General features: G+C 46.9%; 1 protein-coding gene across 3 annotated transcripts in view; it reads right to left on the bottom strand.

Annotated features, from left to right (window-relative positions):
* The window catches only part of SYN1 (synapsin I), a 561211-nt gene that overhangs the window by 24406 nt on the left and 521462 nt on the right, over window positions 1–15343 (bottom strand). For all 3 annotated transcript variants that reach the window (XM_085629525.1, XM_085629526.1, XM_085629527.1), the window contains exons 9-10: window positions 10144–10246; window positions 83–232 (exon numbers count right to left, since the gene is read on the bottom strand). In XM_085629525.1, coding sequence (XP_085485651.1) covers window positions 83–232; window positions 10144–10246 — 253 coding nt within the window. The remainder of the gene's footprint in view (window positions 1–82; window positions 233–10143; window positions 10247–15343) is intronic.

The raw sequence follows: 15343 nt of genomic DNA, 5'->3' as shown, positions 1-15343 counted from the left end.
GCATCACTTTAGAAGATTTGCAGCCAAGCCATATCTTTGCCCCATGCCACTTACCCAAAACATGACGTCTATGTACCCGTACCTGTGAGTGCTGTCCCGACACTGAGCGCACGGGTGAGGGCGTGGGAGTGCGCGGGATGGTCTGGTTCATCTTATTAACCACCAATTCCACAATCAGTTGGCGGTCTTCGTCCTGATGTTCACCAATCAGAGGCATTGAGGAGCCCACAACCTAGACACACAGAGGCAGAGTTCAATGCTGTGTACGAATCGATACCCCTCCCTGCACTGTACTCCTACCTCACAGGTCACCTCAACAATTCACCCACACAGACCTGCAGTGCGCCTCCATCCTCCAGCCCTCATGCTGTTCAACTAAAAGGACCAACCATTGAATTGCCAATGCTAACGATCCTTTAATGCATTCACTTGTTTCGTGGGTGCGCAAATTAATTACTGCGACCACCATTTATTTTGTCATATTCTGAAATATTCATAAATCATTTTTGCATGATTATAAATTTTCTATGCTACAGTCAGTTTGGCACCAGAATGCAAAAGCTTGTGTGGAACTGACGTCATTAAGCGGTGTCTCTGGTGATGGGATTTCTGCCCTGAAACCAATTGGGACAGTCTTCTGCTTTCAACGCCGGCTAGAGGGGACTACTATCTGTCTGTCTGTCTGTCTGTCTGTCTGTCTGTCTGTCTGTCTGTCTGTCTGTCTGTCCGTCCGTTTATCTATCTATCTGAACTGATGCTTCTCTAACGCAAGGCATTAGGGTGCTCCTAGTGGTGATGCCAAAACACAGCACAGGGCCCCCCAAAATTGACCTTTTGGGGCCTAATGAGTGCTACCATTTTGCCAGGAGCACTGAACGTCCTTACACCCTTCCTGCTGTTAGTGTCTCAATCAATGTGCTTATTTACGTTGATTCAAGCACATATAAATGGAAACCCTTACATTTATGTTCAGTGACCAGGCTTATTGCTGCAAACATTCATCAGTGATAGTGCTTCCAATGAACTAGGGGCTTCTGTGGAATGTGAAGCTTGCCCTCCCAGGCTTTGGTGAGATCACTCTGGTTAAAGAGGTTGTTGACTAACTCATGGACGTCTTTGGAACGGTACACCTAAGACTCGCTGGTTGAACGGATAGGAATGTCATGCAGCAGCGGCTCCTTCGCTAAGGCGCTTAAAGCACTGCAAAGGAAAAAATTAAATGATAATAGCGGAGCATTGTCATTTTATTTTTTGTTGCCGCCAGGTTAGGATGGGGCGGGACTGGGCTCCCCGCTTCACAGGGAGGAGGAGTGACTGCTGTTGCATCTAAAGTGCGCATGACTGTTTGGCCGGCTGTCTCGGGTCGGCCAAACAGTTGTGTGCACTTTGCATGTTCTGCAACTAGGGTTTATTACAGCCTGGGTAAAGATCATGCCCAGGCTTCAATTCGCTGTCTGAGTGCCGAACCACAGTGCTCAGACCAATCACAAAACTGCTATCAGCAGCGTCGCGATTGGCTAGGGGAGTCTGGAAGCCTGGGTGATCCTGTTCCTAGCTCCTGCTGAGTAGAGGCGGCGGCTGGTGACCAGCAGGTAAGTTTTATTTTTTATTTATTTCCTAAACCCCCCCCCAACTTCCCTTTCCCCCCTGCCACCGTTCCCTACCAACCGACACTGATATCATGGACATCCTTGGAATGATACACTGAAAACTCAGTGATTGAACTGATGGGAATATCATGGCCATCCTTGGAATGATACATTGAAGACTCAGTGGTTGCACTGATAGGAATATCATGGCCATCCTTGGAATGGTACACTGAAGGCTCAGTGGTTGCACAGAAGTGTGGCTCAATGGTTAGAGCGGCAGACCTTGATGCAGAACGCTGGTCCGGGACCAGGGTTCGATTCCCGCCTCGGCGCGGTCTCGGGCTAAATAATTCCTCTGACCTGATATTCTCGCCTCAGTGCCTATTCTAATCATGGGTTCCACGCTGCAACTCTGGGCAATAGCTTGCTTAATCTCCACACCGGCCCCAACAGCACTGGGATGCCTGGCTTCACCTTGGGGGTGCCCAGGAGTGGACACTTCACAGGGAAAGCCAGGAAGGGTTCCTACAGCGGTATGAGTACAGCGCCGAGATGCCTCAGTGGTGAGTTGTGCGCTATACAAGTACCAAGTTTACTGATGGGAATACATGGAGATCCTTGGAATGGTACACTGAAGGCCCACAGGTTGCAATAAAATAAATAGTGCATAGCTGGGGCCCAGAGAGTCTGCAGCAGTTCTGCACCTTTCAAACTTCCCTGAAGACAGGGTTAAGTGTCTACGCTGAGCTGGAAAAGAGACCCCCCCCCCCCCCCTCAACCCCTTTAGAGTTGACATCAGAAGCTCTTTTACATGTAGGGGCAGCCTTCAACTTCCCTATCTAAGATTGTTGACTCTTGATTTGCCTTCGACCGACTGCCTTACCCAATGGAGAGAGCAAAGCGTCTTAGCTCTGCTAAAGGAGAACTGACTGACCAACCGACCAAGAGAGACTATTCACAGCATCCGATGACTAGCAGCCAGCATCGGCGGTATAGCCATGTGTTCTTTTTGATTTCTCTTTACCATGGGAACTCGGGCAGCCATATGGCATGGATGTATCTGAAGGTAATTTGATGGAAACCTCTCCACTGGTGATGTCTGAGCCTTATTAAATATCTTTAGGTTATCTCTGAAGTTAGTTGTTCACTGGCTGAGTCCCAAAGCCCTCTCTGACCATGTGCACTCACAAGACATTCTAACTTAGGCCCATGTTTGCAAAAAGACATTTGTGTGCTCCCCACAGAATAACTTTGGTTCCCATGTCATTCATGTTTACAGTCACTAACGTTGATTTAAATTGAAAGATGTAAACTTATTTCTTCTTGGTTGCCTTTAATATTATTCTTAAAACTTTTTGTGGTAGTTAGATAATAAATATTCACAAGGAGGCAACTCAGGCTATTCAGGTGGCAGTTGAATTATGAACAAGGATTGTGTGAAATGAAGGATCTTTAGTTTGCTACAGAACAAGAAGTGTAAAATGTCATCACATATCTGATAGTGACTTCTAGCCGCAGATTCCTTGCCTTATCATATTCCTCAGGCATCAGACTTGATCCGAAAACTTTTCGCGCAGGTAGGTGGTGTCATTCCGCTCCACGTCAACATCGTGCTCACTGGAAGTGACATGCGCGGTCCTATATACAGGCCACCTCAGTGTGCTGACGTCAGTTTTTCCCTTTCTGAGCCAGTCAGCGCAGATCTGGAGAGAGCTATCTCCAGTCAATTTTTGACTGATTTTTTTTTAATATTTCAATTTGTCAAGCCATTTTTTGATACTGTGTCTTCCTGTGTGGTAGGTTGTCCCCCCAAAACTGGTGGGGCTTAAGCCCTGTGGTTCCTGTCACAGACAGATGTCTATGACAGACCACCATTTGGTTTGCTTTTGGTGCTTGCAGCTGGACCACGTTTCCAAGATTTGTGAGGATTGCCGCACTGTGAACCCAGAAGGCACTCAGGGAGAATGTGCAGCTCCTAGTCGCTCAAAGATGGTTGCCTCCCCAATGCTCTACATCCCAGTCGCAAGGATGGTCCCGGATCCGTTTGTGGATTAATTCGAGGCACTTGTCACAGGTAAGCCTCACAAAAAAAGAAAAAACAGAAGTCGAAACACTCTTGATTTCACCACACTGGCCTAAATGTTCAGACAAGGCTGAGCCTGCTTTGGGGTCTACTACACGCCTCCCTGAGTTTCCTGGAGCCGGAGCAACTCCCGTCCAACTCCAAGAATTTTATGAGGCCATGAACCTTCTTTTTAGGCAGTCTGACACCTCTAGAGCACCTTCGTACCCCATGTGTTTGGTGAGGGCCACAACTGGATTTCTGCAGGCAGGGCCACCCTCTGCACCAGTCGGCCCACTGAATTCAGTTCTGGATCCAGAATGACTCCAATTATGAGACTGCGAAGGGGCCTTTTTTTTGCTACGGTGGTGTGACGAGTGGCTGAGGTCCTGGACTTACACTGCCCTCGGCAGCAGTCAAGATGAATGTCTTGACAGAGGTGCCTCAGCATGGAGTCACCCCCATAGAACCTATTCTGCCTTTTAACAAAGCCCTCACCGATTTGAGGTCCTGCACAGGGGTGCCTATACACAGGACAATTGTCTGCCCCCATTGCCCCACTCCTGGGTACCCAGTTTTCCTCAATAAGCATCCCACACTGGAAAGTATGGTTGTACAGGACCCCCATCACGGGCACCAAGTTGGTGGCAGGGTCCATCATCACTTGCCTCAATAGCAGTTCATCATATCGGACAAGTGGGTGATACAAACTGTTCAGCAGAGTTACTCCATCCCTTTGCTATTAACCCTGCCACCCATTTCACCATCCCCAGACTGGGTGAGGAAGGACCACCTTTCCCTGATCCATCAAACGTTCAAGCTCTTTTGGACAAAGGAGTCATTAAGAGGGTGCCAGCATCAGAAGTAGGTCATGGATGCTATGTGTCTACTTTCTGGTGCCCCCAGAAGAATGGAGGCTTCCATCCTATTTTATATCTGCATCCTCTCAATTTCTTCAGGAAGGAGGTGAAATTCAAGATGCTCATGTTGGCTTAGGTCCTATCTGCCCTAGACCCTGGAGACTGATGGTAGTACTGGGCTTGCAGTATGCCTATTTTCATATTTCTGTCCTGCCTGCCCACAGGTGTTACCTGTGCTTCCGACGGGCCACCTGCATTTTCAGTTCATGGTGCTCCCCTTTGGCCTTACCAGCACCTTTCGGATGTTCACCAAAGGGATGGCGGTGGTTGCATAGTGTTCTCCTACCTTGACGATTGACTATTGAAGGCGGGCTCGCCCACCTCCGGACTAGGGCGGACCTGCTACATTAACTGAAGTTCACTATAAAAGTGCCAAAGTCACACCTGACTCCCTCTCGGATGCTCCCTTTCATCGGAGCTGTTCTGGATAGAGTGCAGTTTTGGGCCTGAATTTCAGTGAGACTGACTTTGAGGCTGCTGGGCCTCATGGCCTGCTGCATCCTTCTGGTAACACATGCCCATTGGCATATGCAGGCTTTCCAGTGGGACTTGAAGTCCCAGTGCGTGCAGCATCAGGGGATTCTCTCCAACCTGGTCCAGATATCAGAGGGAACTGCCAGATCTCTGCAGTGGTGCCTGATGAGCTGCAATTGGGTTGGCGGCAGACCGCTCTCCCTTCCCCAGCCAGAGTTGACTGCAGTGACAGATGCGTCACTCCTGGGCTGAAGATGAAATCTGGTGGAGGTGGAGATTAGAGTACTCTGGGGGAGTTTCAACTCCACATCAACTTGCTAGAGTTGAGAGCTATCCGACTGACATTGAAAGCCTTTATTACTTACATCACAGGAAGGCTAGTCAGGTGTTCACAGACAACACCACTGCCATGCAGTATTGCAAGATAAAGCCCAGGGGGGTCATAGACCCTGTGTCAAGAGGCCCTGCGTCTCTGGACATGGCTGGAACATCGGGGCATTTCCCCTGTGGTTCAACATCTGGCAGGCTCTATGAACACCAGAGAGGATAAACTCAGCCACCGATGTCTAGTGAATCATGAAGGAAATCTATATCCAGCGGTGGTGCAAGGCCTCTCCAGAGATTGGGGAGAACTTTGGTTAGTGCCAACACTGAGAACGCACAATGTCAGCACTTCTGCACTCTGGAGTTTACCAGGCAGCTCTCTCTTTGAGACACTTTTTATCTTGAGTTGAGCACAGGCCTCCTGAATGCCTTACTGCCTATACCACTCTGCCCGGAGTTCTCAAGGATATCAGGAAAGACAGGGCTCAAGTCATTCTTGTGGCCACGGACTGGGCACGGAGTGTGTGTTATTCCAAACTCCTGAGCAGGAGCATCGGTCCTCTAATCGGGATGCCTCTTTGTGGAGGATCTACTGTTGCGGCAACAGGGCAGGGTCCTGCACCCAAACCTGCTCACGCTCCACCTTCATGCCTGGAGATTGAGCGGCGGTAGTTGAAAGCTTATACGCCTGCCATTGGAACAAATGTGTTAATTGGCGTGCTTCCTAATATGTTGACCCCCCTTTCTGTACCCTTGTCTGAGGTTTTTTTTTTTTCTTATTTGACTGGCAAGGTTTCCCACTAGACACTATTAAAGGGGACCTTTCAGGCATATCGGCATTCTTGCGTTTGCCGGATCCAGCCTTCCGTGTTCAAGTCACCAGTTGTGACTTGTTTTCTCAAAGGACTACAGCATACGTTCCCTCCACAACCCTTCATCATGCCCTAATGGGACAGGAACCTAGTTCTAACCTTCTTGATGTGTGCGACCTTTGAACCCTTGCATAATTGCCCTCTACATTTGTTAACCATAAGAAACTGCCTTTCTAGTGGCCATTGCATTAGCCAGGAGGGTTAGTGAACTGCAAGCACTTTCTGTGCACCCTCCTTACACGACCTTTTACCCGGACAAACTGCTGTCAAGAACACACGCCTCTTTTCTGTCAAAATTGGAAACATCTTTTCACCACGGCCAGACCATCACCTTGACTACCTTCCTTCTTCTGCCTCACCCCTCACCCTTCCAAAGAGGAGGCGAGACTTCACCGCCTAGACCTAAAAAGAGCATTGCCGTTCTACATTGATCGTGCCAGAGTGTTCCTAGTGGACGATGAGCTCTTCATTTGGTTTGTTGGGGTGAAGAAAGGACAGGCCATGCAGAAACGGACCATTTCATGATGGACTGTGCTCTGCATTCGAATATGATATGCTGAGGTCAAAAGATAACCCCCTGAGAGTTTGCGGGCTCATTCCACCAGAGTTAAGACTGCGACTTCTGCGTTTGCTTGCGGAGTGCCTGTCCTGAACATCTGCAATTGGGCATCTCTGAACACATTCACCAAGCGCTACTGTCTGGCCAGTGAAGTTTGCAATGACGGGTACATTGCCCATTCGGTCCTCCAGGACTTCCTGGTCTAAATCTGTTCACAGAGCCAACTCTGGAGAGGTATTGCTTGGGTATTTATTCTAAGGTAAGGAATTTACGTCTAGAAGTCTCTATCAGTTGAACAAGTTGCTTACCTTTGGTAATGCCTTTTCTAGTAGAGACTCTATTTAGGCACAGATTCCCTACCGACCATCCCAGCCTCCTTGTTCTGCAAATAGATTTCTCCACACAGGGTAATCCTTTAGAGGTCCGTACTGTCTGCACACTGGTACATCAGCAACCTTTGTGGTTCAGCGCTTCTGGCGTGAAAAGGTTGTGAAAAGTAACTGATCTCAGCACGCTGAGGCGGCGTCTACATAGGCACTGCACACGTCACGTCCTGCATAGACGATGCCGACCCGAATTATGCCACCTACTCCATTTCCACCAAGGATGGTGGAAATGGAGTAGGGCAGCTTCCCTACTGAGGGCATCCCTTTGAGTTCATTCTCAACTTTCCTTTCTGGGATCACAATGTCAATCTAGGGGTTCGGAGAAAATATTTTCACAAATATCCGCCATATGTATGGAGAAAACATTCCAGTAGGCGTATTAACATTAGTTTTGTTTTACCCAAAGGAAGACCTCTGCTGTGGGGGGTCTGTATCTGGAGAAATACAACAGGCCTGCCATGCCATCATGGAATGTTGAGCTGCAATCACTGTTGGTTCTCCTGGAAGCTGATATTTGAGGTGGTGGAGGCAATGTTTATGCAGCCCAACCAAGAGGCTGGCTGGCACACCAATCTATACATTCTGCCTTTATGCTGCATATAGCAAAACCTCCCTTTCACACTATTAGCATCTCATATATAGAGTTAACTAAGATGATTAATTGATGAAGGTAATGAATCTCAGTCCTACAAAAGCAAGCATTTCTTTTTCTTCAAAACACTTGGGGCCATATGTATGAAGGCAATTTTGCGATCGCAAATGCCGAAATTCGCAGAATTTCGGCATTTGCGATCGCAAAACAGCAGTGTCATATGTATGACACAAACCACCCCATGCAAAATAAGGAATCACAAATTTTGCAATTCCCTATTTTGCGATTGCATTTAAGGAATCGCAAATTGCGATTCCTTAAATGCAATGTAAAAAGCACAGAAAAAGTACAATTTGGACTTAAGGAATCGCAAATTACCACCAACTTCAAGTTGGTGGTAATTTGCGATTTCCTTGAAAAATCACTTTTATGCATTTTTCAAAGTGCCATGTGACTCACATACATGCCCTTAGGGCATGTATGTGCGCCACATCTGCACCCATGCTCATTTCAGGGGTGCAACAGGGTGTCCTTTTGACACCCTGGCACCCTTGAAATTGCATTCCCAATTTGCGATTCTCTAATTGGGAATCGCAAATTGAGAATGTCTTCCCATTCATCCCTATGGGCCTCTAGGCCCATAGGAATGAATGGGGAGGTATTCCTTAATTGCAAATCGCAATTTGCGATTCGCAATTAAGGAATATGTAGGATTCGCAAAATTTATTGCAAATCCTACATACATAGGGTTTTGCGATTCTCAAATAGCGATTCGCAAAAAATCGCTATTTGAGAATCGCAAATGGGCATTTTCATACATATGGCCCTTCGTCTTCAAAGCTCTGTGATAACCAGGAATTTTTGGAGTCAGGAAAACACAAAGATGAACAATGGGATCCTTTCCAAAGTCTCAGCCACTGTAATTTGCTTGTACTGCATTCCATTCCTTCAATTTTTGCCCACTATTCGACTCCAGACAGAGACCAGACAGTTGTATGTCAGAATATCATATTCTGAAATATTGTTTGACATTAAATTGTGCCCTACTTGTTGCTTATAAAAATATGTATATTAGATGACTGGCATACGCTGGTACCACAATGACCAGCCATATGCAATTCAGACTTGGTGCTGCTCAACTGGGAGATGTCAAGCTCGATCTGCAAAGGCCAGGATCTGGGCAGACAACACCATGGTGCAGGGTACCAGCTGCTCCACCGGGAAGTTGTTTCAAGCAGCAGAGACGTCACCTTGCTCTGTGTCCCTCACACATAGAAGTCTACCACAGTGTGAGATGGACCTTTTTCCCAGTTTCCACATGCCAGCTGGCGTAAACAAGTGTATATGTGGAAATTAGAATCTTCTTTCCCAGTTAACTTGCAAGTAGCCGCATGGAGCAGGAATAGGAAACTGATGAGTCCCGAGTGCACAAAAGCCGCAGGGTGGCAGAATTATTAGGGTGTAAGCTCAATAGCGGCTCCTGGAGGGAGTGCTGCGGGGTGGTGGGGCGGGCGGGCGAGGCGGGTGAGGAGCAGGGTGGGGGGTAGTAAACTACGGCATACGGCCGAACAGAGGTAAGCAGTGGCGGCTCCTGGAGGGAGCGCTGTGGGGCGGGGGAGTAGTAAACTACGGCATACGGCCGAACAGAGGTAAGTAAACAAATAAATAAATAAAACGAATTTCATTGCGCGCACTGCATTGCCAAATGCGATGCAGTGCGCAGAACAAAATTTGTTTTATTTATTTATTTATTTACTTACCTCTGTTTGGCCGTATGCCGTAGCTTACTACCCCCCACCCTGCTCCTCCCTGCCCCGCCGCATTCCCTCCAGGTTCTGCTACTGTGTAAGCGACCTGGTAATCTGTCATTAAAACGATAGCAACCCAAAGGAGGAAATGATGTCACTGTGTATTGTTAATGGTGAAAAGGGCCTGGGTCCCACTGCCAGATTCCCATGGCTGTGTCTATGTTGGTCAGGTTGCGACCTGAGAGTTTTGTGTGGAATGCCAGCGAGTGAGGGAAACAAACACAAGGGTTGTGCAAGACAGACTTTTAAGTGCGCATCTATTTTTCAATCTGTGCCGGCATGTGCCCTTGTAGGATCAACACATCCACACAGTGAGTTTGGACCAAACCATTTTTCTCACTGGTGCGTCAGAGTGCTGTTCCACAGATCCAGTTATGGAGGCCGGAGGAAGGTGTGATCCCAGATTTCCATTATACTACATTGCTGGGTCTCCTCAGGGATCCCACACCTGATGTTCCTTGAAGCAGATCTATAGGAGTTTAGTCAATCTATTTTCTATCCAACACCTATGAGTCCAGTCGTATGTCCACGCTGTGTGCTGATGCGACACCTCTTACCTCAATGATGTGGTCCTTTCCGTCCTTCCCATGCAGAGCTTCCACCGCACACATGTCCAGGCCCCCGAAGATCTCAGAGCAGGTGTCCACCCAGAGCTTGTACCTGTAGGGGACAGAGGGACAACTTACATCAGAAAAGAAGAACCTTTAAAAATGGAGGATCAAACTGCATAGATGGAAATCACTATAACATTATTAAAACCTTGTTAGGAAGTATCGGTCTTTCTCTACCCTTCCACAAATGAATAATTGGCTAGTAATAGAATTTGATCTGATGTTCCATTAATCCTGGTACCCGGCCCTTATGTAAAAATGACTAAACTGTTCACTGTTAGCTAGCAAAGTCTGAGAAACAAAATACATATTTGAAAGGAGATGCGGGTCATTGCACAAAACTATCCCCATATCTGGGTCAAATAATTTCACCCAGACCAGAGCCAGCAGGTCTAACCAGGTACAACAATGACCATGTCAGCATCCTGTGCTGGATACAGGCTAATGGCTGCATTACCATGTACTTGGCCATGGTATCTTTATAATTCCACAGTTTCCTGCACTCCAAAAGTCACTCGGGGGGTAGATGGGAAGAACTACCAGCTAACCCCGATCATGAAGATCCTAACACTGCTCTCGTTCACCCACCACGGTGATCTAGTCAGAGTCCCGATGCTTCCACAGCGGGACAGCTACAGAACCAGGAGTTCAGGTCTCCTCAAAGAAAGCAAAAAAAAGGAGAAGGGCTCTGCCTTCATCGCAGAAAATTTGACTCTGCCACACTGTCTACAAAATCATTTTTGTGGTTCTCCTTGGGTTTGCCTCCTAGGAACCATGTACCAAGCCTTCTGGGCGAAAGGCCATTAGAAACTAGTGCCTCACTTTGTCCCAGAAGAGACTTGAAATGTAGCCAGCTCAGCATATTTTATCCGACCGATGGTGAGATGAAGCAAATGCAATGGAAGGTGGAGTGCAACCGGGGAATAAATTCAACCACCCGAATATGAAAGGAGCTAGTGAATATCAACTGGTCAGGACCATGGTCAATCAAGACTTCTGATTCTCTTCACAAGAGAGCGGGCCCACCAGACATGCAAGAAGACAACCAGGCTGTCCAACACCAAAGATCTTCCTGTCTGCTTGTGGTGTCCATTAGTGGGATTCCAAGTCAACAACTCAAAGGTACATGCTGACAAAATCTAATGATCTTCTCCTACATAATACTAAAAGCATTATAATGCAGAAAATATTGTTTGAAACTTACATAATTACAGAAACCAGATTCACTCAACATAAAAAGCACTCTCTCTCTCTCACACACACACACACACACACACACACACAACAAAACAAAACAAAACAAAACACAAGCCTACACATGCTCCCACCACACACACCTGCCCTCACATGTACAGCACACAGAACAAGCGGGGAAAGTTCTCCACACTCATGTAATATACACAAACACAGACTCACACAGATCTAGAGCGCAGACAAGAGGCAGGACTACCATGTCACACACACCGAGGGCAAGTACCGCTAGGCTGCAGCAGAGTAAGCTCCCAGTGTGTACCTACACTAGGCAGAGCACAGTGATTGGTACTGTATTGTAATAATTATCTACATAATGTGTCTTACTCCCCTTCCAGGGCCAAAAGCATGGTGTTTCTGAGTGTGCTTTTAGGGGTGCATGGTTGAAAGGGTGCTTCATGTTGTTTGGCCTACATGCAACATATTTTATGGTGTGTGTGAGGTTTGAGAAAGTTGTGGGTGCATGGCACTGAGAGGCTGTGTCCCTCAGCACAGGCATAGCGTTACACAGAGTTTGAGAATGGATGTAGCTGTTCATGTGGTGATTACCATTTTTGGTTGAACAGAGTTATATATTTATAAACTATTGTTGACGTGCAACAATTGGACCCATTATGGTGCAAGGAGCTCAGCTAGTTTCATCGGAGGAGCAAAGCAGTGGGAGTTACTGTTCACCCACCAAGGAGTATTATGGAGTCTACCGAAGGGCAACAGGGGAGCCAAACCATTGCAGTCACAGTTAAAGCACCGAGCTGTGTCATATGGAGTCTACTGAAGAGCAACAGAGGTGCATCCCAGTGACGGCACAGATAACCTAACAGGGAGTATTATATGGTGCATACCCAGCAACGACAGAAGAGCAACCCATTGACGACACAGGTAATCCAACAGGACTTATTATATGGTGCATACCCAGCAGCAACAGAAGAGCAACACATTGAAGGCACAAGTAACCCAACAGGGAGTATTATATGATGCATACCGAGCAACAACAGAAGAGCAACCCACTGAAGACACAGGTAACCCAACAGGGAGTAATATATGGTGCATACCCAGCAACTACAGAAGAGCAACCCACTGACGGCACAGCTAACCTAACAGGGATTATTATTTGATGCATACCCAGCAACTACAGAAGAGCAACCCACTGAAAACACAGGTAATCCAACAGGGAGTATTATATGGCGCATACCCATCAATGACAGAAGAGTAACCCACTGAAGACACAGGTAACCCAACAGGGAGTATTATATGGCGCATACCTAGCAACAACAGAAGAGCAACCCACTGAAGACACAGGTAACCCAACAGGGAGTATTATATGGCGCATACCTAGCAACAACAGAAGAGCAACCCACTGAAGACGCAGGTAATCCAACAGGAATTATTATATGGTGCATACCCAGCAGCAACAGAAGAGCAACACATTGAAGGCACAAGTAACCCAACAGGGAGTATTATATGATGCATACCGAGCAACAACAGAAGAGCAACCCTCTGAAGACACAGGTAACCCAACAGGGAGTATTATATGGTGCACACCCAGCAACTACAGAAGAGCAACCCACTGAAGACACAGGTAACCCAACAGGGAGTATTATATGGTGCATACCCAGCAACTACAGAAGAGCAACCCACTGACGGCACAGCTAACCTAACAGGGATTATTATTTGATGCATACCCAGCAACTATAGAAGAGCAACCCACTGAAAACACAGGTAATCCAACAGGGAGTATTATATGGCGCATACCCATCAATGACAGAAGAGTAACCCACTGAAGACACAGGTAATCCAACAGGACTTATTATATGGTGCATACCCAGCAGCAACAGAAGAGCAACACATTGAAGGCACAAGTAACCCAACAGGGAGTATTATATGATGCATACCGAGCAACAACAGAAGAGCAACCCACTGAAGACACAGGTAACCCAACAGGGAGTAATATATGGTGCATACCCAGCAACTACAGAAGAGCAACCCACTGACGGCACAGCTAACCTAACAGGGATTATTTTTTGATGCATACCCAGCAACTACAGAAGAGCAACCCACTGAAAACACAGGTAATCCAACAGGGAGTATTATATGGCGCATACCCATCAATGACAGAAGAGTAACCCACTGAAGACACAGGTAACCCAACAGGGAGTATTATATGGCGCATACCTAGCAACAACAGAAGAGCAACCCACTGAAGACACAGGTAACCCAACAGGGAGTATTATATGGCGCATACCTAGCAACAACAGAAGAGCAACCCACTGAAGACGCAGGTAATCCAACAGGAATTATTATATGGTGCATACCCAGCAGCAACAGAAGAGCAACACATTGAAGGCACAAGTAACCCAACAGGGAGTATTATATGATGCATACCGAGCAACAACAGAAGAGCAACCCTCTGAAGACACAGGTAACCCAACAGGGAGTATTATATGGTGCACACCCAGCAACTACAGAAGAGCAACCCACTGAAGACACAGGTAACCCAACAGGGAGTATTATATGGTGCATACCCAGCAACTACAGAAGAGCAACCCACTGACGGCACAGCTAACCTAACAGGGATTATTATTTGATGCATACCCAGCAACTATAGAAGAGCAACCCACTGAAAACACAGGTAATCCAACAGGGAGTATTATATGGCGCATACCCATCAATGACAGAAGAGTAACCCACTGAAGACACAGGTAACCCAACAGGGAGTATTATATGGTGCATACCCAGCAACAACAGAAGAGCAACCCACTGAAGACACAGGTAATCCAACAGGGAGTATTATATGGTGCATACCCAGCAACTACAGAAGAGCAACCCACTGACGGCACAGCTAACCTAACAGGGATTATTATTTGATGCATACCCAGCAACTACAGAAGAGCAACCCACTGAAAACACAGGTAATCCAACAGGGAGTATTATATGGCGTATACCCATCAATGACAGAAGAGTAACCCACTGAAGACACAGGTAACCCAACAGGGAGTATTATATGGCGCATACCTAGCAACAACAGAAGAGCAACCCACTGAAGACACAGGTAATCCAACAGGAATAATTATATGGTGCATACCCAGCAGCAACAGAAGAGCAACACATTGAAGGCACAAGTAACCCAACAGGGAGTATTATATGATGCATACCGAGCAACAACAGAAGAGCAACCCACTGAAGACACAGGTAACCCAACAGGGAGTATTATATGGTGCATACCCAGCAACTACAGAAGAGCAACCCACTGAAGACACAGGTAACCCAACAGGGAGTATTATATGGTGCATACCCAGCAACTACAGAAGAGCAACCCACTGACGGCACAGCTAACCTAACAGGGATTATTATTTGATGCATAACCAGCAACTACAGAAGAGCAACCCACTGAAAACACAGGTAATCCAACAGGGAGTATTATATGATGCATACCCATCAATGACAGAAGAGTAACCCACTGAAGACACAGGTAACCCAACAGGGAGTATTATATGGTGCATACCCAGCAACAACAGAAGAGCAACCCACTGAAGACACAGGTAACCCAACAGGGAGTATTATATGGTACATACCCAGCAACTACAGAAGAGCAACCCACTGACGGCACAGCTAACCTAACAGGGATTATTATTTGATGCATACCCAGCAACTACAGAAGAGCAACCCACTGAAAACACAGGTAATCCAACAGGGAGTATTATATGGCGCATACCCATCAATGACAGAAGAGTAACTCACTGAAGACACAGGTAACCCAACAGGGAGTATTATATGGCGCATACCTAGCAATGACAGTATAACAACCCACTGACGGCACAGATAACACAACAGGGAGTATTATATGGTGCATACCTAACAATGATAGAAGAGCAACCCAATGATGGCACAGATAACA

This window comes from Triturus cristatus, chromosome 10 (assembly GCF_964204655.1).
Source record: "Triturus cristatus chromosome 10, aTriCri1.1, whole genome shotgun sequence".
NCBI lineage: Eukaryota > Metazoa > Chordata > Amphibia > Caudata > Salamandridae > Triturus > Triturus cristatus.
The sequence above is the reverse complement of the archived record's forward strand: the minus strand, read 5'-3'. Positions and strand labels throughout refer to the sequence as shown.